This window comes from Macaca fascicularis, chromosome 9 (genome assembly GCF_037993035.2).
Source record: "Macaca fascicularis isolate 582-1 chromosome 9, T2T-MFA8v1.1".
Lineage (NCBI taxonomy): Eukaryota > Metazoa > Chordata > Mammalia > Primates > Cercopithecidae > Macaca > Macaca fascicularis.
The window spans coordinates 22533360-22559713 of NC_088383.1; the positions used below are offsets into that span (position 1 = coordinate 22533360).

At 38.4% G+C, this 26354-nt stretch overlaps 1 protein-coding gene across 50 annotated transcripts in view; it reads left to right on the top strand.

Moving 5' to 3' along the window:
- The window catches only part of LOC101866062 (protein AF-10), a 228512-nt gene extending 202660 nt beyond the window's left edge, over positions 1-25852 (top strand). For 38 of the 50 annotated variants that reach the window (XR_012417533.1, XM_074001160.1, XM_015455633.2 and 35 more), the window contains 9 exons: positions 7140-7257; positions 8739-8811; positions 11780-11934; positions 14056-14244; positions 14663-14751; positions 14882-15243; positions 16280-16376; positions 21967-22173; positions 24169-25852. Coding sequence is in view for 39 of the 50 variants with exons in the window: in XM_074001160.1 (XP_073857261.1) it covers positions 7140-7257; positions 8739-8811; positions 11780-11934; positions 14056-14244; positions 14663-14751; positions 14882-15243; positions 16280-16376; positions 21967-22173; positions 24169-24213 (1335 nt within the window). In the remaining 11 variants the exon portion in view is untranslated. Of the gene's footprint in view, positions 1-7139; positions 7258-8738; positions 8812-11779; positions 11935-14055; positions 14245-14662; positions 14752-14881; positions 15244-16279; positions 16377-17594; positions 17683-20172; positions 20284-21966; positions 22174-24168 lie in introns of those variants that run through there. The other 12 variants (XR_012417529.1, XR_012417530.1, XR_012417531.1 and 9 more) reach the window with 8 other exon arrangements.
- Positions 25853-26354: the final 502 nt, after the last annotated feature.

Consider the following 26354-nt stretch of genomic DNA (forward strand, 5'->3'; position numbering starts at 1 on the left):
AAAAAAAAAAATATATATATATATATATATATATATATATATATATATATATAAGCCAGGTGTGGTGGCGCATGCCTGTGATGTCAGCTACATCCCAGCTACTCGGGAGGCTGAGGCAGGAGAATTGCTTGAACCTGGGAGGCGGAGGTTGCGGTGAGCTGAGATCACGCCTTTGCAGTCCAGCCTCGGCAACAAGAGCGAAACTCCGTCTCAAAAAAAAAAAAAAAACAAAAAAACCAAAAAGATACAATTATTGACTAGAGTTTTGCAGATTTCTGTGACACTTTCATCTCAATTAGCTTTGGATATTTTGTTTTCCAATATTATTATGTATGTGTGTGTTTATGTAGGAGAAGTTGTCTTAGATGTAGTATCCGATTTCTTTTCAGATGATGTCTAATAAGGACCTTAAATTCTACTTGAGAAAATGGTTTAGTTTCTCAGGCAGATTCAGCTGACTTTTGGGGTGACATTTGTGTTTATACTTAATTAGTCAGAATGTAAATGTCTTCTGATTTAAATAATATAATGGCTTATAATTTTAAGGAAATTACCTTTCTGAGCAGTCAGGTTTTATAAGCTTGGTAACATCTCTTGTTATCAGATGATAAAAAGGTTCAGTCACAGTGACTGTCACATATCTGTAAGTCGGGAATTAAGACAGCCTGATTCCTTAGCCTGCTCTCTTATTACTAATTGTTACTGTTAAAATGAATTTCCCAATTATGTACCACTTATGCTAAGAGGTACCTCGTTCGAAAACATTGTTAGCAGTTTTACTGTGTCCATTTGTGTGATGCAATGCAAAAGAGCAGAAATTTGAGTCAGCAAAAGTCCAGGGTTCCAGGAGTTTTGCTACTCATTCATATAACCTTGGGCAGGTCTTTTAATTTTTGTGAGCCTCAGTGTTTCCATATGTAAAATGGGAATACTTTAAATACCTATTGTACCTGCTGTACAGATACTTTATGAAGTTCAAATGCAGACCATAAAATACCTTAGAATTCATGGTTATGACTTCAGTTGTTACTTTTCAGCCTGATTACCAGTGAGAAAAGAAACTGTACGGGAACACTTTCTGTATTGGAAATAGTATTAACAATTTCTGTTAAAACTCATATAATTTCATGCTAACATAGATAAATGAATTTTAGCCATTATAGGTTCAGCTGTGGATTAAGGTCTTTTCCAGTTCCAAAATTATTTCAGAGCTTCCTTTGTCCTAAAGTAATTTTTTCCCAGAAAGGTAAGACCCATATTGATATTAACCAATTAAGAAACCTACTTAGAATTGGTTGGTTAATCTATACAGTCCTGTTGTCTGATCATGAGTGTTCAGTGATGGTTTAACTACACTTCATTCCCTCCTCCTACTTTATGGAAACTCATTGTGGGGCATTTTGGCATTAGCCTAAACAATGGTTTTGAATACGTTAAGCTCCTAACAATTAGGGAGCAGTTTGGAGCATTGAATAATGTGGAATGATGCAATTGAACCTGACAGCTTCAACAGTCAGCCTACTCATGGGACCTGAAAGTTGTTCACACTTGGTTTCACCTCTCATCACATGCTGAGTATTGAAGCCTTGCTGGTGGTAGCTGACACAGAAATGGGTCTGCTATCAGAATATGTTCTTAGTAAATGTAAGTTTGAATTGAGCTGGAGAATATGTGAAACTTTCCATTGTTCCCTAATCCATGTCTAATGTTCATTCATGTTTTTCCTGGAAACTTTTCTAATCAAATATATTGTGTTCTGCAATTCAAACAGTAATATAAATTGGATCTAGAAACATTCAAGTCCTTGCATTCTATGTGCAGCATTGCTGTATTATCAAATACATAGTTTAAAACATCACTGCATAATGAGGCATTTATGCTATCTAATTTTTCTTAGGGAAATAGGTTTTAATCTTTGAAATATAGCCACAGTTCAGAATATAATTGGTAAGTTATATTTTCTAATGATTTTAATGGAAAAATAGAAACCACAATAACTTGTGAAAATAATTTTTAAAGTTAAGCTAAAATGTGAGCGCTTACCATGTGTCAGGCATTATTTAAGCCTTTGCATATATTAACTCGATTCTCACAGTGTTTCTATGAGGTAGATGCAGTTATCCTCATTTTCCAGATGGAAATTGAGGACAGAGAGGTTTAATAATTTACCCAAAATGAGATAGCTTGGCTTATATGGTGATAATAAAATGTTTTTCCTCCTGAAAGTATATATGAATTAGGAATTTAAAAAGTAAATACTCAATTTAGTGAGCCTGAATATTTTTGGAAGATTGCATTTTTTAAGTCATGTGTCAGGGCTGAAAAGCTTGAAGCAGCTACTTTAGAGCTTTTTTGAATCACTTGACTTTAATGTTTATTGACAGGTTAATTGTACATTTTAAAAAAATGCTTGCTATATATAACCTGTTCCTGTATGATTGAAGTATGAAGTTTCAGATCTATCTCTAGATGATACATTGCTATTAATACAGTGCTTTCCAAAGGTGAAATATTTTCATAGGTATTAGTCTTTTGAACCTAATTTTTCTTATTTATTCTGCCCTTATCAACATTAGGCAGGAAAAAAATCTACCAAAACAGTGCCCACTTTTTAAAGTTTCACATGCAGATAATTGAGGAGACTTTAGCCCTTTTCCCCATGCAGTCAACTCCTTTAGAATGAGCCAAGTTCCTAGGAATTTGACAGTTACTACTTTATAAGCAAGTTCTTTTAAAACATCTCTGTAGTCATAGGCAGACATTTGAAAATATAAGAGGTAAACTGTTAATAACAGGAGAAATTTCAAGCTGAAATATATTTTTATCTTGTTAATATTTTAATATGGTATGCCAGTCTACTTAGGAAATACTAAGTTTCTTTTATTTGAGTCTGAATACTGCCTTGGTAGAGACTTGCAGATGTTTAATATATTAAGTTATTCTAAATTTGCTAAGGATATTCTTTAACTCAGACACCTGAACATATATTGTTTAAAAGTGACTTAAATTTACTTCAGTAATTATTGAATTTATTCTTAATCTACTGGTCTTTCAGTCCATCTTATAAAATAATTACACTTCTCTTAATGAGGTTTTTACTAGAGTATTAGAATAAATGTTAGATAACATCTTGAGCAGAAGTGATTTTTGTCAGTTACTGGTCTTGGGAAAGAGGAAGGATTCTTCTTTAAGATATTATATGAAGGATGTATACATCCATATATATAAAAAATCATATATTCTTATATATATGATCCTTACATAATTTTATATATATATTTGAAAGATTCCTCTTTAAGTTTGTTATGGCAATATTCTTGATTTGAAATAATTTTAGATATATAGAAAAGTTACAAGGACAGTACAGAGAGTTAGATATATCATGGATATCCTTCAGTCAGCCTCCCCTAGTGTTAACTTATATTCTTACAGTACCAACAGATCCAAGGAGAATATTCACAATAGCCATTCTCCTTACCTGGGCAGATTAAGATTGAAATGTCATATAATAGGTACTTCTTTTCCAAAAAGAATTTCTAGTCTTTATACCAAATCTTCTGAATCAGTCTTCTGGTACATTAGTAATTCGCTTTCAATGCACTTTTCAAAATCCATTTCCAAAGTATGCTGTAGAGAAGTATGTGTATGTTAATGTTTCCTTTATTTCTTATTCCAGTTTTTTAATATAAAATCTTTCATGCCCTTTATGCTTCATAACCCTTACTACTTTTGGTTAACATGGACTTCCTTTCTGCTGAATCTTAGTGCTTTCGCTTATTAATGGCAGCAAAGGTTTTTGAGTCAATGAAACGCCAGACACTGTGTGTGTGCTCTCTTCAGTAAGCCGTCTTTCTTTTCCCAGCTCTTCCACTTCTCCATCTTCAGTGCTAAGAAGGTTCGGTATCTTTCCACTAAAAGGTGGGGGTTTGTTGGCTTGGAGGCACCAAATCTTTCCAAAAGACTCATCGAGGGTCCCAGTATTAACTGTGCCAAACATCAGTTAAGAAATGTAGGCTAAGCAGTGATAGTCATTTGTGTAGTCTTTGGTATCTCATCTTACCAACCTTAAAATGATGTTCATGATTTTAGTTTCCCAGCAGAAATTAATATGGAATGTAGATGTTTTTATACACCAAAATGACTCTGTCTTGTCAAATTAATAACTTATAATTTCTCTTTTGAAAGTCTCTTGTTTAGATAAATGTCTTTACTAGAAAAACAACTACCAGATTAATTTTAGCTGTCCCGTTTGGGAAATTGGTCGTTTCCAATAATACTTTCATTTATTGTATTAACTTTTGCCAGCCATCTTTTAAAAATAGATACTTTCCTTCTTTAGCATATGCTAAAGATACTTTATCTTTCTGATGATCGTCATGCAAATTAGTTGTGCCATAGTCCTTTCTAGTTTGATCTTTAGTATATATAGCGGGCATAATAAATAGGGAAACTAAGATAATTCAGAGACTAGATCAAGAAAATGCCACCCCTCTGAAATTTGAAGCTAATAAGGATAAATATTAATGTAAAGCCCTTGGCAGAAGGAACCCTTCCTAAAAAAGAGTATATTTCTAGTTCTAGTAAGAGTTGGATCTTTAGATTCTTATCCAAGGCAACTGATGAGACTGATAATTGAAAGTAAAAAGGTATTCCAAGTGGTATATTGATATGTAACACAGATGACTGTATGAACAGGAGTCAAAAGGCTGAGAGTGTTTCCTTGCTTTGGAAGTGCTAAGGCATCTAGAGGTACCCTTTATAAAGTTAATAATAAACTCAAATGAGAATGCCATCCTCAGTGTCTTCTTTGAGGACCACCCCATTCGCATTCTGTACTGTGCTTTCTCTATTGGTCATACTTTCCTCTCCCCTGTCCTGTGGTCAGCTGTTACTTCTTGCTGCCAACAAACTGTCTCAAGATAAGACTTTTTCTTCCTCCGTCTAATTAATTTTCCATTTCTAATCTATTAAATGTGTAGTGGATCTTTTTTAGAATTGTATCTACAGTAAGAGTAAATTGGCTCTACAAAAGCTATTTTTAAGTATTAGGATCTGAGACTTTAATAGACGGGACTGGTAATATCTGTTTTTTTTCTGTTGAATTGTTTGTATTTTTCGTATTCTATATTGTTTTATGAATAGCTAAGATTCCCAAAGAATTGACTTCTGGAGAGATTAAAAAAAAATCTTAACCGTATCTCTATTTATAAACTGTGTGTTTTATGTGCCCTCTACTACTAAATACATGGTAAGTGAATAGCACGATCTTCATGTTGAAGTTATAACTTACCTTTTCCTGAGGGACAGTTGATTGTTAAACAGGACTGCAGAGTACCAACTTACTGACTTTGTCTGCTTATTTTTAATAAGAGAAAAAACAAAACCCAGAAATTGACAGATTTAATTTACACATTAAAGTGTGAACTATAAAATACACGCTTTGAGATAATAGAAAGCAAGGATGGTACATCCCAGAGACTGTTTCTGTGAACTGTAAACGCATGTTTTCATGCTTTGTAAGTGGGCTAAAGGCCAAGATGCAATGTCATGATGTGAGTCTGTCCAGAAATACAGCTTATTCTCTGTGTTATTTTGCTTATTATAACTACTGTGTTGTCTTAGTCTCTAATGTGCAGTTACACATGTCCAAATGTCCCACATCTTTTGTTCTTGTTATTCAGCTTCTTTATGATAGAAGTGCTTTAGTTCTTTGATACTTTCAAGAGTTTTGTTCTGAAATAACTATGCAATGATTTTAGTTTATAAAAGCTTCAGTTTGATTTCATTCATGAAAAAGAACAATTCTACTTTAACATTTGTGGTTCTGTTAAATCTGAAAATTATTTCAGGCCACTGGGAGTCTTCTGTGAGTAACAGCATTTTGTATACAAGAGATTTGCCTCCAAAATGTCACATTTTAAGTTCATAATATTCTTGGAAAGTGGGAGAGAGCATGCACATCAAAGGAAGCATTTTTATTACAGTGGATTACGCAATAGTTTGGCCAGCCTCCTTAGCTTCATCTGTTTAAGGGTTCATTTTCGCTTGTTTGGCACAGGTCCCAGTAGAGGCCTTCAGAATTGTGGTTAGCAACATGAATGAATTACAAACTTTGGACGAGCTCTTCAGTTAGTAGAGCTGGCTTGCTGCCAAAAAGACAGTGCCTTATATGGGGTCAGGGCAAAGCTGTGATTCGTTGAGTCCTGCATTGTATAGAAAACATACTTGGGATGCCTGTTTGCTTTCTTTTAAAATAAAAACAAAACAAAACAGAAAAAGCAGCAGGCTTCCAAGTCTATCAAAACAGGAAGTAACAAAATAGTGTGCAGGTTTTACTAATGACAGAGTTAAGCAATGGAAATACAGCTCCATGTAGTTAAAATACTAGAAGTAAAAGTTGGACTTTTGACCTTCTTAGCCAGCTTGTGATATGAGAGATTGAAGCATTTTGTTAGATACCTGTTGTCTTCCTGCTTTTATGTTATAGATGGCTTAATAAGATTAATTAGTCACATGTCCACATGGCTACTGTGCCACTGGGCTTTGGTATCTGCTAGATACGTTGAAAATTAAAAGTAGGAATAGTTACCTTTGAATGTGCCAATCCTTCTTTTTAAAAAATGTGTAGTTATGGCCAGGCGCGGTGACTCACGCCTGTAATCCCAGCTCTTTGAGAGGCCGAGGCGGGCGGATCACCTGAAGTCAGGAGTTTGAGACTAGCCTGGCCGACATGGTAAAACCCTGTCTCTACTAAAAATACAAAAAAAAACAAATATTAGCTGGGCATGGTGGCAGGTGCCTCCTGTAATCCCAGCCACTGGGAAGGCTGAGGCAGGAGAATTGCTTGAACCCTAGAGGTGGAGGTTGCAGTGAGGCGAGAACACGCCATTGCACTCCAGCCTGGGTAGGAGTGAAACTCTTTGTCTCCAAAAAAAAAAAATTTTTGTAGTTATGTAACTTTTTAAAAAATTGACATGTTGAAATGGTAAAACAAGTAAGAATGAAATTTGCTTTTCAGAAGGTCACACATTTTGCTTATATTCTTAAGTTGGAGAATATAATTACTAGATCTATTAGAAGGGAAACTTTAATATATTTTCAAATATAATTCATTTATCATTGTAATTTTTTCCATTTAGGCAAACACCCTATCTGGATCTTCGCTTAGTCAGGCACCGTCTCTTATGTATGGCAATAGATTAAATCCAAATTCATCAATGGCAGCTCTTATAGCCCAGTCTGAAAACAATCCAACAGGTAAGTTTTCAAGAATTAGTAAACTCTAAAACTCTACTCTCACCTACTTCAAGTTTTTTCCCCTTTTGGTTCATTTTATTTGAAAACATGTAGGGATGTGGTTTAATAGAGGATTGTACTTAAAAAAAAAGATTCACAGTTGGAAAATGTTAAATATTTCAGGTGATGGATATGTTAACTAGCTTGATTTTATTATTCCACATTACATTCATATATCATAACATCAGTTTGTACTCCAAATTTATATAATTACAAATTGTCAATTTACAATAAAAAAAGAATCACAGTTGGAAGTCAATAGTATGCTGTGCTGCAAAATAGCGATGTACTTTTTTTTTTTTACTGTCTGAAATGGAAATGTTTCAGCAGAGCCATCAGCAGGCAGGAATGCAGCAGTGTCTCCTGTGACTTTTGTGATTGATGTGTTCAGTTCTCAGTTCTATGCAATGAAAGTAACATAACACTGGGCTTGTCTGTGAATAGCCTAAACCTTTATTTGCATAATTCATGAAATTGTATTACACAAACTTGGTTAAAAAAATCCTGTTAGAGAATTTCTGCAGTGTTTAGTAATCCTGTGAATGTTCACCAGTTGACGTTTTGTCGCATTTGTCTCTTGTACTGTCTTAATGAGCCACTGGATTTGTTTTGTTTCATTCCATCCTTAAGGATTGGTTGACATGTCCAAGTAGTCATGCCTGTTTGGGGGAAGGGAATGGATTTAGCAGTTCACCAAGAATGGATCAGTCTGTCTTTACTCATTAAGGGTCAGAGGTTACCTGACTCAGAATAAGAGGACAACCTTGAAAGAGGCCAGATAAGGTGATTTTTATAAGGAAGTAACTGCAGGGGAAATACAAGTTACTTTCCAAGCAGAGATATTTGATATTACCTAAGGCATATTTTGAAAAGTTAATTTTTTTTCTTTAAAATTCAGGATTCTGTATTCCTGCTTGTTTTTGTCAATTTGGAAATTTAGTGTTGTATGTGATTTTATTCTTGGTGTAAGGCTCTAACACCATAATTTTAGTCTTGGTGTGCAGCTCTATGTAAATGTGTTTTATGGCTTGTCTTGGGATGCAAAGTGTTAAAAAATACAAAGCATACGGAGTTGCTGTGATAAGCATACAGATTAGCTGTCCACAGCTGTGATTCATTACTTTAACCGTAGAAATTAAAAGTGGCTGAGGGGAGGGTACAGCAAATGCAAACCACGCTTCTGTGCTGTAAAATTGAAAGGAATGAAAGAACAGAACATAATCCATGGCCTTCTACACCCACAAAAACGTGTAGGGACAACGCCTTACATGCCACAGTTCAGCAATTCTAAACTAGCAACATGCTAGATCTTCTCCTTTCATGGGAACTGCAAAGATAGTGGTAAAGGTTTAATGTATGTTTTAGGAAAAATCAGGGCAAGAGTTTAAAACCTCTTATCTAGTGAGAGTCACTTTATCAGCTCTGAAATATTTACACTACAGATCAAGATCTTGGAGACAATAGCCGCAACCTAGTTGGCAGAGGAAGCTCACCCCGAGGAAGTCTCTCGCCACGGTAAGCACTATTTACACTGCAAAGTATAGGCAAAGGAAACTGAGATTTGGAAACTTTCTTATCTCATATCAGTAGAGTGTACATTTGTGAGGTTATAAAAGCATTCTACAGATAAGAAGCATGTCTAGACAAGAAAAATGATTCCAAATTAATTTAAATACTAATTTAAACACCATTAGATTTCTAAGTAAAACAAATCCCTTTCCTTTGGTTTCCAGTCAGTTCGAACTCTTATTTATTACTTGTATATTGATTTGAATAATTCTTTTTGATCATAAAATAGTTTCAAGATCTCTTAAAGTTGTAGACCCAAGACTTTCAACTTTGGGTTCGTTTTAGCTCTGTTATAGGTATAGCACTTAATCCCTTAGTCTCCAGTTCCTAATTCAGTAAAGTCCTGTGGTAGATCACTAAATTCCTACTAGTTCTTAAATTGTTTGAATCAGTTATAGCAAATGTATTACAAGTTTTTTGAAATTATTTTATGACAGTATTCAGGTACCATTTATTAAAATATAATTAGTATATTTGGGGTTACCGAACTGCATATTCCTTCTGTTCTAAATGGGGAGAATGTTGTATGAGATACTGTGTCTGTTTGTAGGGGAGAATGGAACTTTGGTGATGGCTATCTATTAATTTTATTTCCCTTCTGTGCCTTCTCTTTGTTTTCTCCGTGTTCTCTAATTTAGGAACCCTCCCTCAAGCATGGTGTTAGACTGGGTGAGAATGGGTGAGAAAGGAGAGTAAGAGAAAAACCCATTCTAGGGTCTTTCTTCTAAGTAAGGGAGAAATGTGATTAAAAATGAAAACTTTGGTCAGGCGTGGTGGCTCATGTCTATAATCCCAGCACTTTGGGAGGCCAAGTTGGGAGGATTGCTTGAGGCCAGGAGTTCAAGACCAGTCTGGGCAACATGGCAAGACTCCATGTCTACAAATTTTTCTTTTTCCAAAATGAACTTTTTCATGTGATGACAGATCATGAATAATAGTATTGCTGATATATTTGGGGAATGTCTGTTAAGGAACATCTTCTTTATCATAGAGATTAGTTCAGTAACCACTAACTTTATTTTCTAATGGTACATCTCTAGTGGTGCCTTTTTTCCTATATAATTCCTGGGTGAACTAAAAGTAGTGTTATTTTCCCTGATTGAACTCTGCAGAAAATCAAATATTCATTCTTTGGAAACCAGGAATCTGAAGAACACAGTGATAAAATTATCTAACTAGTCTGTGATTTTATGTTGTGATTACTTCTATGTTGTTTGTCTTTTCAAAGAAGAAAGTTAATGGATGTTTGCTCGGTGTTTAGTGGAAGAGCACTTCTCTGTCCCCCTTTTAAACTTGAAATACTACAAGCTACTGAGAAATTATTAAAAATCTCTTAGTGCTATTTTGCTTAGTATAGTGTTTCCTTTTCATTAGTGAAATGGAACTTAACAAATGGTACTAAATTATTTTTAGCATATTATTTCCAACTTTATATTACTCTTTAGAAATCAGCCTGAAATGTAACAGCCTAAATTATTCTGGCATAATGTACTATTTGCAGAGGGATGGCCAATTGTATGTAGCCCATAATGTTTACATATGGAATAAAAACCCCATTTGTTTAACATCTTATGAAAATTTTGTAGAGCAGCATATTAAGGCAGTGTCAAGAATTCTAGTGGGTTGTTAGAAGACCTGAGTTGTGTAGCCCAGCTCTTGTCACCTCACCAGCAGTGTGTCTTTGGACAAGTCACTAAAACTCCATCCTGTTTCCTCATTTGAAAATGGACCAGGCTTCAACTTCTCACTAGGTTGTTGTGGAGATCATATGAGATATATACAAACACATTGGAAATTCTAAAGCTCTTTAAATGTATTATGTTAGCATGGTAGCTGGAGATCAGAAATGGCCACACTTACTAATTTAAAACAAAAAGTGGAGAGAACATTACATGTTCATCTTAATACAGGTACTCTTTGTTTTAGAGGGTTGTTTATCATTTCAAGTATAGATCTAAGACATTTTAGAAATATTCATGTAAAAGGATCGAATAAAAATTGCTTTGGGGGCTGGGCATGGTGGCTCATTCCTATAATCCCAGCAGTTCGGGAGGCCTAGGCGGGAGGAACACTTCAGCCCAGGAGTTGGAGACTAAGCTGGGCAATGTGGTGAAATTCCGTCTCCCCTGCCCAACCTCCCCGCTACCCCCCCCCCACCAAAAAAAAAAGCACTGGGCGTGGTAGTGTGTGATTTTGTGGTCCCAGCTGCTTAGGAGGCTGAGGTGGGAGGATCGCTTGAACCCGGGACCGAGGAGGTCAAGGCTATAGTGAGCCATCACTGCATCACAGCACTCTAGCATGGCTGACAAAGTGAGACTCTATTTCCAGAAATGAAAGAAAAAAAATGCTTTGGTCTTATTTCTTAATTGTGAAAATACTTGAAAATGAGTAATTTTTAATTTATAACAAAAGGCTGCTTCAAGATTGTTAAACATTTCTTTTTAGTGCTATTTGAGATTTTAGTTGGTTGTAAATTCAAATATCTTTCACAATATTATAATTGTTCAGGGTTATTGTGATAGCAAATATATCAAAGCAGAGTGGTGGAACTCTTTTCTCTTCTGGAAAATTATTTTTAAGTCTAATTTTGTCTTTCACCCTTTTGTCTTATGCCATACCAAGTTATTTTACAGCCTATTTCAGAGATTGTTGGTGGTGTGTTTATATTTTCTAGTGGTTTTTAATTATCTATGATGGCTAGCTATTCCCTTGATTCTATAATATTGGGAGGAAGAATGATAATTACTCAATTTTAGGGTAGATTATGGTTTTCTAAATCCAGGAACCTGATACTTCTGGCATAGGCAGCTTGATGTTATAACTCATACAGGAGAAAAGGGATCAGCTTAGGTAAGAAACTGCACTCTCTTAAAAGCATTCCCCTTCTTTTTAACTTGAGAATTGTTTTCAACAGATCCCCTGTAAGCAGCTTACAGATTCGCTATGATCAACCAGGCAACAGCAGTTTGGAAAATCTGCCTCCAGTAGCAGCCAGCATAGAACAGCTTTTGGAGAGGCAGTGGAGTGAAGGACAGCAGTTTTTATTAGAACAGGGTACTCCTAGTGACAGTAAGTATTCATTTTCTTACGTGTAAGTCAAGACGGATGGGCAGATGGACAAACAGGCAGATGGATGCAGAAGTCACTTTTCATCCAGAGTAGTAATGGGATTCTGATATACATTTCATATAATACAGTGAGAGAAAGTATAAGGTAGTGGTTTAATAGAAGAGATTCTATAGTGTTACTGCTTATACTTGAATCCTGTCTTTACCTGTTATTAATAGTATAATCTTGGGCATGTTTTTTAAAGTTCTTTAGTCTCCTATTTTTACCATTGGGAATAATAATGCACCCATATCAGAGGGTTATTGTGAGGATTAAATGACATGAAAAATATTAGGACCACTGCCTGGCTCATATATAGCATTGTCTCGGTGCTTACCATGATTATACATATCGGTACTTTGTGTCTCCACTGTACTTTGTTCTTACCAGTTTACTAAAATATATGAGCACTGTCTTCTCTTAGCCTAATTGTTTGAAGAAAACGTTGCTCACCTCTGGAAAACTTACTTTAAAAAATACATATAGTCGGCCGGGCGCAGTGGCTCACGTCTGTGATCCTAGCACTTTGGGAGGCCGAGATGGGTGGATCACGTCAGGAGATCGAGACCATCCTGGCTAACACGGTGAAACCCCGTCTCTACTAAAAATACAAAAAAAAATTAGCCGGGCATGGTGGCGGGCGCCTGTAGTCCCAGCTACACGGGAGGCTGAGGCAGGAGAATGGCGTGAACCCAGGGGATGCCGAGATCGCGCCACTGCACTCCAGCCTGGGCGACAGAGCGAGACTCCGTCTCTAGAAAAAAACAAACAAAAAAAACATATAGTCAAGTATGGCCGGCTAGCTTCTTCATAATTTGGAGGAAGACTAATAATTACTTAATTAAATCTATAATTAATATATATTATGCTTATCATCTGTTGGATTATAGAGCATGTACTATATATCTATATTTCAGTATCTTCACCATTTTAAGTATTAGGGCCATGGGTGTAAAATGCAGAGTTAAAATAGGTGGTGGTTAGCTGGAGATGTGGCCTTGTCTTAATTTTAGGGAAAAATAGGTGATTTTCGTCATTTTGGAGTATAAACTTTTGCTGCTTCATTTTATTGAAACATTTTGCTTATTGTTGGCTAAGTGCCATAAATTGGTATTTTGTGAATGGTAACCTGACAAAAAATGGTAATTGTGAGGAAATTTCATGCCGGGCTAATCCTTTAAACACGATAGCTGGAGGATAGGTTTAGCTTAGTCTTATTGCATCTCATTTGGGCCCACTAAGATCTCTTTGTGGGATCTTGGAGGGAAGGGATAAAAGCTAAATCCTTGGGAAATGGCCAGATGTGTCTGTACCAGAGGAGTTGTATCTTCTGAAGGCCCTGAGGTCATGTTAAACAAATACAACTTTTTAGTATGTGATGGACACTTCAAAAATCTTAACAGTAACACTCTGTGTTGTTAGTTGGGAGGTCCGAGTTGTGGAAGGAATTGAAGTACCTGAGGTGATGGGGGCCAGACCAAAAGCCAGCCTGTTCACAGGGGATGCGCCTTTCTCCAGGACTGGAGACGTGGCTGGGCGCACACATAGCGCTCCCTGCTGGGTGACCTGCAGAGCAACATGCTGAGCAGCTGGGATTAGGGGCTTCCTGCCAGGAAGTCTGATGGCAGCACTTCGTTTAAATGGAACAACAAACAAAAACATGTGCTTGTTATTTTGGTAAAGGGTATTGGTGCGATCCTTAACCATTCTATATATGACTTCAATGAAAAATAGTGACAGGCTCTTGAATTTTTAATAGGCTTTTATTTTGACAAAAATAAAATGTCATCACTTTTCACTGAGAATGGAAAATTACCTGATGCTGGTGTGTGTGTTTTGGTATGTGGCAACAAAGTTTCCAGAAGGTACATCCAGGAACACTTTGCCTTTGTGCTTATAAAAATACATAGATAGGAAATGTAATCCCACATACAAATTTAGGAACAAAACTTAATCATTTAGAAACACTTTACAGAATTTCTACTGTTCTATTGTAACTTATTTCTAAGGTTACTGGCACTGTGTAAAATACTTAGTCTCATGTGTGTACTTGTTATTAAAAACTATCCAAATGTGTGCTAGTTTTAGGAATGCTGAAGTCATTACACCAACTTCAAGTTGAAAACCGAAGATTAGAGGAACAAATTAAAAACTTGACTGCCAAAAAGGAACGGCTTCAGTTATTGAATGCACAGCTTTCAGTGCCTTTTCCAACAATAACAGCAAATCCTAGTCCGTCTCATCAAATACACACATTTTCAGCACAGACTGGTAAGTGTGAAAATATTTATTTTGTATGTAAAGAAAATAGGCTTTCAATGTTATTTGTATTATAAGTGAGTAATAATTGGTCACCAGTTATATGAAGATGTAGAAAAGGAATGATAGGTCGTTTTTCAAGGGCATAAAGAATCCTGTTAAGTGATCAACTTGAATTTACTCTAACTTCCTTAGTCCATAATATAATGGTAACATTTACTTAAATGTCTAATGATCTCATTATTGATTTAAAGTGATGGTATTCAATATAGATTTTTTTTCCTGTTTAAGTCAGTTAGGAATAGCAAGACTTGATATTTAAGTGGTTTTGATATGGGCTTCAGCATAAGCTTTTAAATAAGCCTTTAATCTTACACATAATGTAATTTAATAGGGTAAATAGGTTTCTTTTTGTCTTTTATTATTCTAGCTCCTACTACTGATTCCTTGAACAGCAGTAAGAGCCCTCATATAGGAAACAGCTTTTTACCTGATAATTCTCTTCCTGTATTAAATCAGGTAATTTTTGTGTGGTTATTTTCATCTGTGTGATTTACTTGTAAATAATAGTATATTATGTCAAATGGTTTTAAATTATTTTAAACAGTTTTGCTGTGTTCTTTCAATTTAGTTTCTCTTCTTACGCTAGGACTTAACCTCCAGTGGACAAAGCACCAGCAGCTCATCAGCTCTTTCTACCCCACCTCCTGCTGGGCAGAGTCCGGCTCAACAAGGCTCAGGAGTGAGTGGAGTTCAGCAGGTCAATGGTGTGACAGTGGGGGCACTAGCTAGTGGAATGCAGCCTGTAACTTCCACCATTCCTGCCGTGTCTGCAGTGGGTGGAATAATTGGAGCTTTGCCAGGTAACCAACTGGCAATTAATGGCATTGTAGGAGCTTTAAATGGGGTTATGCAGACTCCTGTCACAATGTCCCAGAACCCTACCCCTCTCACTCACACAACTGTACCACCTAATGCAACACATCCAATGCCAGCTACACTGACTAACAGGTAAGAAACTTAAGTATGTTTTGGGTTTTTTAGTGTAACTAACGGAGTACCAGTGTTGTCTATGCCTTAGATTGGGGCTTTCAATGTGTTTCTTTGTAGATATACCTTAAGAAGTCTGCCAAAAATTTTAAGTATATTATACACAGAGTACATTTATTTTTGAAACTTAGATTTAAATGAATTCACTTATAGTGACAGCATTAAATATGTTTTGTGCTGAAAATTAGTCTTAATCTGTGATGTCTATTTTTAAATAATAGTTTTTCTTATTTGTATATTGAATTCCTGTATCAAATTCTGAAGAAAGGTAATATAGTGGAGATAACATGAATATTAGTTTCTTAAAATGTATGTAATATTTTTAATATTCTAATCAAAGATTTTGGTATAGGATAAAGGTCATTTATTTATCTGAATTCCCAGGAAGTGAGACTCATTGGTTTCACTGTACTGGAACTACATTTGAATGCTTGTTCAAAACTAGGGGACTAAAGCTATGTTGTTATTAAACATACTATGTTGTTATTAAACATACTTTTGGGGGAATAAATACTTTTAAATGGATTTGCAGTGGGTACTAGAAAGCTGTTTCCTCTAGCTCTCTTCATTGGTGTTTAGTTTTACCATTGGGACCATTAGAAAAGGATAAGTCAAATCAGTAGTATGTTTGGATTCTTTGTTTCAAATATGTGTTTACTTAGTGTGAGTTAAATTATCTTTGAATAATTAAAGATAAATTATTACATATGCCTGTTAGAAACACATGTAAATTTCTATTCCATAAAATAAGGTAGGGCCTATTTGTTTTATAATAAAAAGATTTCTTGACAATGTGAATTCTTGTTTAGCTGTACACATACATATATATATATACACACACACACATAATTTGTACATAATTGTTTTCAAAGTGTTTGGATTAAAAATTGTACTTAAGTTATTAAACATCAAATTGAAAAGTTGTCTTTCATGTTTAAACTTCTAAAAATGCGTTAGAGGTGTGTAGTAAAAAGTAAGAATTGTAATCATTTTTCAGTGCCTCAGGACTAGGATTACTTTCTGACCAGCAAAGACAATTACTTATTCATCAACAGCAGTTTCAGCAGTTGTTAAATTCTCAACAGCTCACACCAGTAAGTTCTTTCTTTTGATAATATTTTATTAGGAGCATGTGTTCTAAGCTGTAATATTCAGTGTGGGTATAGATTTCTCCTTGTTAAATAACATTATTGAATGCATACTCCAAAAAGTTTTTCTTGCCATGTGGTATACAGGCTGTGATACCTGCAGTGATGTCACATTCACTCCTGAACTTAAAAGTGACAGGGCACGTGGCATGGTGCTTCCATAGGCTCTGGTAACACAGTGCCGAATGAGATGTGGTGTGTGTTTTCCCGGAGCTTCATTTTGATACAAGAGATGGATGGACACGATGAACGCTTTTTGGTTCTGATAAATGCTGAGGAGAACAAGGAAGTGGAATAAGGGGGGAAGAGCATAGGGAACCGAGGACCATTTTATATAGGATGGCCCTGCCTCTGCAAGGGGTGACTTTTGAGCACAGACTGACCTAAGAGCTCAGGGAGTACGCCATAGAGAGAAAGCATGTTGGAGGTAAAGGGGCAACTGCTGTCAAAGGCCTGGGCATGCTTGTGTGTGGAAGAGGAGGCAGCAGCAGTGTGGTAAGGGTGGGAGAGGTCAGAGCCAAGCAGGGAGTCTCAGATGATTGCATACAACCTTTCTTGGCTGTGGCAAGAAATTTGGACTTCATCTTGAATACGATGAAAAGCCACTGGCGATTTTTTAAAAAATTTATTACGGAGAATTTCAAGTGTACCAAAAGTAGAGCGGAGAGCACCCTGAAGACCTGTGTAGTCCTCCTCCTCTCACCCGGCACTGACAGTCTCAGTTTTGTTTATCTTATTTCATTCTCCATTTTTTTCAGGATTAAGAATTGGAGGGTTTTGAACAGAATAGTGAAATAATGATTTACATTTTGAAGGATTCGTTTTGCTGCTATATGAAGAATAGTCTGTGTGTATTATAGGGTGTGGGGGAGTGAAGACAGGCAAAAGTGGAAACAGGGAGGGAGTGACCCAGGCAGGAGACGTAGGTGTTAAAATAGTATGGGCTATGTATTGAAAACTGCCTGGAATTGTGGTATATATAGTTATATTTTTGAGATGGAGTTTTGCTCTGTCACCCAGGCTGGAATGCCGTGGCACAATCTGGGCTCCCTGCAACCTCCATCTCCTGGGCTCAAGTGATTATCCTGCCTCAGCCTCCTGAGTAGCTGAGACTACAGGCATGTCCCACCATGCCTGGCTAATTTTTTTTTTTTTTTTTTGTAGACAGGGTTTCACCATGTTGCCCAGGCTGGTCTTGAACTCATGACCTCAAGTGATCTGCCCTTAGCCTTCCAGAGTGCTGGAATTACAGGTGTGAGCCACTGTGCCTAGCCCAGATGTTTTGAAGATAGAACCAACAAGACTTGTTTGCTGGACATACAAGAGAAAGAAGAATTCTGAATGGTTGGATAGTGACTTTTACTGAGATGTGGAAGAACAGAATCCAGCCAGTTTTGGAGAGAAAAATAGGTGTCATGGACACACTAAGTTTGAAATCCCTTTAGATGTGCAAGTCAAGTGGAGATAAGACAGTTGCATAGTAGGTGTCTGGAGTCCCAGGCAAAGATGCAGTTAGAGATAGAAATCTGGGGTTAGTGCTGCACAGGTGATGAGAGCCATGAGATTTGATGCAGACTCCTAGAGCATGAAGATTGAGTCCTGGACACCCTAGAAAAGAATAAGCCAGTAAAGAAAGGCTATTGAGAAACAGTGGCCAGTGAGCCTAGACAAGGACACTGTGGCATCTTAGGGGCCAGGTGAAGGAAATGTTTCCAGAAAGGGAGGAGTCAACTGTGTAAAATGCTTCTGTGGTAGGGTAAGAAAGAATTGACCAACCGGGCGTGGTGGTGCATACCTGTGATACCAGTTAACTGGGGGGCTGAGGTGGGAGGATCACTGGAGCCCAGGAGGTTGAGGCTGCAGTGAGCTGTAATCATGCCACTGCACCTCAGCCTGGGTGGCAGGAACTGTTTCTTAAAGGTTGTCTAGAGACTTTTTACAGTTTGGGTGTGATAAAAGTAAAAACCTCGTAAATGGTTCAAAAGAAAATGGGAGGGAGAGGAAGTAAAGATAGCATATGGGCACCTTAAGACATGTCACTTTGGAAAGTAGAGGAAAGGGAAGAAGGAGGCAGATGTGGTAGTACCACGGGGCAGTTTTGACTCATTTTGAATGTGACAGCATGTGTGTATGCTGATGGGACATTTCTGGCATAGGAGAGAAGAAAGGTGCTAGCAGAGGAGGAGATGAGAACAGTATTTCACTGCACCAGCAGGGCAGGCAGAACAACTGGAGGTGGGTTTTATGTGGAGGGTTGAAGCAATCCCACTTTCAATGCTTCTGATTTTCTTAATTAGAAGTAAAGGGAGGGGCCGGGCGCGGTGGCTCAAGCCTGTAATCCCAGCACTTTGGGAGGCTGAGACGGGCGGATCACGAGGTCAGGAGATCGAGACCATCCTGGCTAACATGGTGAAACCCCGTCTCTACTAAAATAAATACAAAAAACTAGCCGGGCGAGGTGGCGGGTGCCTAGTCCCAGCTACTCGGGAGGCTGAGGCAGGAGAATGGTGTAAACCTGGGAGGCGGAGCTTGCAGTGAGCTGAGATCTGGCCACTGCACTCCAGCCTGGGCGACAGAGCCAGACTCCGTCTAAAAAAAAAAAGAAGTAAAGGGAGGGAGATGGGTGTTAACGGTTAGATGAGAGGGGAGATGGGAAATAGAGAACTTGGAGAAGGGGAGAAAGTATGGACCGAGACCCAAGTGGGGTTGTGGCTCAGGTGCAGGGCAGGCCTGGCCCTGTGGACAGTCATGGGGCTTCCTCCAGACCCATTTCCCGAGCACTCTTCATGTAGTTGGGCTGCTTAGAGAATGATTTTCAGTCTTTTAGAGGGGTGTTAAAGGCACACTGCATATGAGTGTATATAAATTCTTAATTGCTGGCCGGGCATGGTGGCTCATGCATGTAATCCCAGCACTTTGGGAGGCCGAGGCGGGCAGATCACAAGGTCAGGAGTTCGAGACCAGCCTGACCAACATGGTGAAACCCCGTCTCTACTAAAAATACAAATTTTTTTTTTTTTTGAGACGGAGTCTCGCTGTGTCGCCCAGGCTGGAGTGCAGTGGCCGGATCTCAGCTCACTGCAAGCTCTGCCTCCCGGGTTTTTACGCCATTCTCCTGCCTCAGCCTCCCGAGTAGCCGGGACTACAGGCGCCCGCCACCTCGCCTGGCTAGTTTTTTGTATTTTTTAGTAGAGACGGGGTTTCACCGTGTTAGCCAGGATGGTCTCGAACTCCTGACCTCGTGATCCGCCCGTCTCGGCCTCCCAAAGTGCTGGGATTACAGGCTTGAGCCACCGCGCCCGGCCAAAATACAAAAATTAGCTGAGTATGGTAGCGTGTCCCTATAATCTCAGCTACTCAGGAGGCCGAGGCAGGAGAATTGCTTGAACCCGGAAGGTAGAGGTTGCAGTGAGCCGAGATCACACCACTGCACTCCAGCCTGGACGACTAGAACGAGACTCCGTCTCAAAAAAAGAAAAAAAAAAATGCTGACACTAAGATTGGGATCTTGTTTTTCTTATCTGTTGCCTTATCTTAATATGAGTACTAAAACTCCATTTGTTTGGGTGTCTTCCTATTAATCAAGATTTTACTCTAATAATAGCACGTGTAGATGTCTCATTTCCAGAACTTGGTTAAGGAATTTTCAGCACAAATTATTGCTTGGAGACCATGAGGACTAAAGGACTGTACTTTTTCCTTCATCCGCCAGTGTTGTGGGCTAAAGTTTGTTCATTTACAGGGATCAAACGATGTAGGTGAGAATTTGTTGGAAGCCTCTGCACAGCTTCCGCCCGACACTCTTGCTTGACCCTGCTTCCCCCAGATGACCTGCATGGTGCTAAATCCAGTGGTCAGTTCTCATTCTTCATCTTATGTGACCTGGCAACAGCATTTGACAGAGTTGATCACTTTTCCTCCTCCTTGAAACATTTCCTCCCCTCAGCTTCCAGGATACCACATCATCTTGGTGTCTTCCTATAACTGGTCATTCCTCTTTAGCATCCTTTCTTGGTCCTCTTCTTCACCCTCTTGAGTGCGCCCAAGGTGGAATTCAGTGATCTCCTATCGCTGTCCTTAAATAGCATCTCTGTGCTGATTTACATCTCCAGCCAGACCTCTCTGTGGAGCTTCAAGCTCCTGTAATCCATCTGCTCACTCAGTAGCTCCACTGTTTTTTTTTTTTTGTTTTTTTTTGTTTTTTTTTTTTGAGACGGAGTCTCGCTCTGTCGCCCAGGCTGGAGTGCAGTGGTGCAATCTCGGCTCACCGCAAGCTCCGCCTCCCGGGTTCACGCCATTCTCCTGCCTCAGCCTCCTGAGTAGCTGGGACTACAGGCACCCAGCTAATTTTTTTGTATTTTACTAAGAGATGGGGTTTCACCAGGTTAGCCAGGATGGTCTCGATCTCCTGACCTCGTGATCCGCCCGCCTCAGCCTCCCAAAGTGCTGGGATTATAGGCGTGAGCCACCACGCCGGGCCTCCACTGGCATATCTTAAAAGACATTTCTAACATGACGTGTCCAAAACCAAACAGCTGATCTTCCTGCACAACCCTGCCCCACCCATCATTTTCCTCACGTCAGCTGATGGCAGCTCCATCCTCACTGTGACACCCCACATTGACTCCATCCTGAAATCAGACTCTGCCACTTCTCAAAACCTTCCCATTTTACTATGAATACAAGCCAGGCTGGCCATGCCTTGCCACTGCAAGCTCTGCGTTCTTCTCACTTCCTCCTGGCTCCCTCCACCCTCCCCAGGTCCTTGCTGCTACTGGATCCTGCTGGACCTGCCCCTCTGGAGGCCCTTGGCACTGCCTGGAAATCCTCGTCCACCCCCATATCCACCCACCTAATTCCCTCATCTCCAAATCTTCATCCAGATGTTAACTTCGCAATGAAAACTGCCCTGGGTAATCTGCTTAAAATTACAACCTGACCATTAAACCCTACTCCCTCCAGACTTTCTCAATCACAATTCTGTTTCCCTTGACGCAGAGCAGTAATCACATTTGAACGTTTTCATTTATTTGCCTTTCCCTGCTCAATGTGTTTCAAGCACCAAAAGCAGTGCCTGGCACCTAGTAAGCGCTCAGGAAATCTATAAATATATGCTGCATGAAGTATATGCTTGCTGTAAAGAGTGGTCTGTAACTGTGTCAAGAAATCACCCTAATGACAGGCAGGAACGGGAACTTTAAAGTTGTTTTAAGTTTGGAAAGGGTTTGACCACGCATGATGCATTCAAATGTCCACCTTGATTTCTCTAAGCTGCTGCATTCCCTCATTGATCATCACGGATAACCTAATAGAAGTTTCCTATGTGTGTCCTGTTTTAAAAATAAGCTGTTCACTGAAGATATTGACATTTTATAGCAGATAGTTATTATCTAGTACAGCATATTTTCCTAGATGAGATACTTGTTTTCTTTCTTAGCAAATATCTAATATTAAAGGAAAGAAAACAAAAGGCAGATTCATCTGATTGCTGAATTCTGTGCTTGGGAACTCACTTTCTCTCACGTTTTTCCCTAAGGAACAACATCAAGCCTTTTTGTATCAGTTAATGCAACATCACCACCAGCAGCACCACCAGCCTGAACTTCAGCAGCTGCAGATCCCTGGACCAACACAAATACCCATCAACAACCTTCTTGCAGGTACACAGGCACCCCCACTTCACACAGCTACCGCCAACCCATTTCTCACAATCCATGGAGATAATGCAAGTCAGAAAGTAGCAGTAAGTATGTTTTCCTTACTACATCTAATGAAACAAGAACTGTATTGAATAATCAGAGATGATCATTTTCCAGCCTAATTCTGTTCCCCTGATCATTTCTTCTTAAAACCCGTTGCTTTTAGCAGATGGATATTATAGGCAAAGGATCTAAGCCAATTTATACATCCCCCTAAGTGTATCAGTTTGAATTTGCACATTAGGTTTGAAGGCTGTTTTATAATTCAGCAATTTTCAAGATGACAGTATATTTTAGTTAGCAAGTCATATGGGACAATCAAATCAAAAGACAATGGTTGGCGCTTTTTGAGAAGCTTTGTTTAGTTATAGAACCAGTCTATGTAACTTGAAAATATTTTTATTTTACTCTAAAGTGCTTTTTACTGATTAACTATATTTATTACCAAGATTAATACATACATTTTAGGGCACACAATCCAATTATTTTACCAGATTAGAGAAAGTAAATCAGTCACATCTATAATGGAATTCAAATTTTTAGTTATTTTCATGTAAGTGATGGCATCTTACCCTTTCAATGTGAAAGTTAAATTAAAAATGGATGCAGGAACAGTATTCTACACATACAGGAGAACCCATTTTAAGGCCGTTTCTTTCTATTAATTCTCCCCTTCAGTTAGATCTACTTTACTGGAGTATAAATGTTTCCCCTAAATTCCAGTTCAGGGCAGAACCCTGTTAGAGGAAGGCTATGGGGATGTAGAATGGAGACTGGACATCAGGAAAAGGAAGAAGGGAGAGACTGAGGTGGGAGACTCGGCAAATGAGTGTTCAAAGTTGCAGTGTTTGCTGTTTCCCGTTACTTTGAAAATTTTGTTTACTGTGCTTTTAGTCTTCAGAAACTTTAGTTTGTACTTAGTAATGAGAATTATTCAAAATAGAGGATTGTTTTTCATGAACTCTTCAATGCTTTCTGTTTGCCCTCTTGTCTCGCCAACTTCCTGTCATCACACACGGCGTTTACCTCTCCAGTGTTCTGCTGACATGGGCAATTTTCTTTTTTTTTTTTTTTTTGAGACGGAGTCTCACGCTGTTGCCCAGGCTGGAGTGCAGTGGCGCGATCTCGGCTCACTGCAAGCTCCGCCTCCTGGGTTCATGCCATTCTCCTGCCTCAGCCTCCTGAGTAGCTAGGACTACAGGCGCCTGCCACCGCGCCTGGCTAATTTTTTGTATTTTTAGTAGAGACGGGGTTTCACTGTGGTCTCGATCTCCTGACCTTGTGATCCGCCCGCCTCGGCCTCCCAAAGTGCTGGGATTACAGGCTTGAGCCACCGCGCCCGGCCTACATGGGCAATTTTCAGTGATTCTGTATTGAGTTCTTTGGTAGCATTTTTTCCCCCTGTGTTTCACAAGTTTTTTTCTTGTGTTAAGAAATGCACTAATTACAAACTTTTCCTAGGTTATACAATATGAAATGTATTTAATGGAAAATCACAGTAATTTAATGAGATAATAGAGGAACACAGTGCTGGGAGGTGCTGTTTGCTCAGTACCCTGCTATGTGCTGGGGTCCTTGCTAGATACCGTGACATCTGATTTCAGTCTTTAAAGTAATAATAGGCTGTAACTCCATTTTTTATAGATTAGTAAAAGGAAATGCAAAGAAAGCCCAAGGACAAATAGCAAATGTGGAATCACAGCCCATGACTTTCTTGGCCCATAAAAATTTTGTTCTCTACAGTACCATGTTACTTTTGTGGAAAAGTTGATTTTGGAAGATGAATTCTGCATTCATTCTTTAGAAGTTCTGTCCCTCAGATGGGCCCACCTCTTTGGTCTTTTTATACTGTTGAATTTAACGTTTTTGAAGTATTTACTAGTAAATTCATGTCTATATATTATGTTGCAAGTAGCCTTGCCAACTTAAAAGAAAAAAAGGAATAACTTTCTATACCACATTTTATCTCAGTTTCAAATTGGGAGGATATTATCAAAAGTTGATTTAGCTAACGCATCTGCTCTTTTGTTTAACTGCAGAGACTTAGTGATAAAACCGGGCCTGTAGCTCAAGAGAAAAGTTGACACCTGAGAAACATCTAGAAATTGCCTGTCCTGCTGTTCTAGCACTTCATCTGGCTGCCTTTGCAGTCCTTTTACTACAGCTATGAAGAAACGCAACAAGAAACTTAATGCACAACAAAGGATTAATTGCCGCAAGGACATTCTTGTAAGGCTTTGATTAGTTTTCTTGTTGCTTTGTTGCACTGAAATGGAATTCCCATGCCCCTACCCCTTACCCCAATTTTTTGAACATGGAAAGAAAATTTAATACGTTTTTAAAGTGATATAATTTACATGCAATATGTTTATCAACTCAAGAATATAGTTGGTACACAACTAGGTTTATAAATTGGAGATACAAATAGCAAAACTAAATACTTATTCCATTTACAAACTACTTGATTTTATTGTACAAGTTGAAATACGCTCTTTTGTTTGGGTTACAGTATGCTTGCTCTAAGTCAAATTCCAAGGAACTAATTTCTTCTGGAGTTCCATTGATTCAATATTACAAATATATAGCGCATCACCTGGGACTTGGCAATCTTTGTTAAAAAATATTTCCTTTCTAATGGGATTTAGCCAGTTTTGGTAATCAAGTTAGGATGGTAATGTCTGCATCTGCTAAAGGTAATTTTCTTTTGAGAATTGCTTTCTTTAGTGTTAAGAGCTACTCATATTTTAAAGAAACCTTGAGTTAACTGAGTTCTGAGGCTGCTGGGGGAACCAGATCAATTCAAAGCGAAATACTTCTTTCAGAAAGGGGCCACTCTGGAAAGTGCTGGTGGGGTTTGCCCTTGATCAAGTGCCTCCATTGTGCTGCAAGGGCTCTAGACAGCAGGGTGGGACAGTCAGTCCTCCGAGCAGCAGGAATTATCCCTTCACACCTGCAGCCTTCCCATGCTTCCGCCTTTATTCAGAACTTTCTGTGCCACTGTAGATAGCTCAGGCAAAACTATTACCTGGGTATTTATCCACTAATGAGTCACAAGAAAAGGAGTGGATTTGGTAAGAATAGAGAGTTGTTTTATTTTAACCACTTCCCATTACTGACCATTAAAACAAAAGCTCACCACTAGAGTTCCTGAAAACAGGGGAAACCTGTATGACAGCCCTTCCACTTTGGGGAGCCACACTTTTGATGTGACAGTACCGCAGAGTGATCCACCATGGGGGATGTAATCACCAAACTGTTCTTTGGTGTGTGAATTATTAGTGGAAAAGACCCAGCTGTAATTAGACCTCCACTGTGTACTTAGCTGGAAGAACATGTTAATTCTGCAATATGTCTCTTGGTTAAACATTGCACAGTTCTTACCTCATTTCTGTAAATAAAGTTTTGTGAATCTGTTTTGTATTGTGAAAAATTCATAAGATAACATTGATATTTTGATTTGTAATATTTCTAATTGGTAGATTTAATTGAAAAGTAAAATTAATTTATTTTTATATGTTCAGGGGAATTTTAAAGTCAAGTATTTTGTAGATAATTTAAAAAATCAGTGTGGTTTATTTTACTTATTTAACCCACTGGTTGTTATTCTGTAACAGTTTGTATAAATGGTAAATTTTGAATGTGTTGTTATTTTACCTAGATGTAAAATTCCACATGTATTAAAGTGTACAAAGTTTTGTTAATAAAATTTAATAATGTTTATAACTCCGTGCCATTCTCATTTGGAGAGGATGGAGGGGGTACATCCATGCTGCTTCCTCAGGGAGTCTTGGCCTGTGTTTTGTGTTTGGAGCACTGGTATATTGCCCCGGAGTTAATGGAAACTCTCATGAGCAAATGCTATACGATGTGCAAGGCATTCTGTAAAGCAGTGTGCAGTACAAACCCACCTTGGGCTCAGAGATCTTGGATCATCCTCAGATGAGAGGGAGAGTGAAGAGGGAAATAGCCTCGGTGGAGATAAAAGGAAAACAAAGTCCAGATAAGATAATTAATTAGAGCCCGTTGATAAAGCAGTACTCACACTTGGTAGAGATTCGATTCCTGTTACTTACACAGTTAGCTTTAACTAGAGGCATTCCATGAAAGAGAAGCCCAATCTATTTAGTGGGCTTGGTAAGCATCAGAATCACCTGTGGTGCTTTTCAAAAATATAAATGCTCAGACTTTATCCCAGACTTAATTGAATCCAAACATACTGATCTGT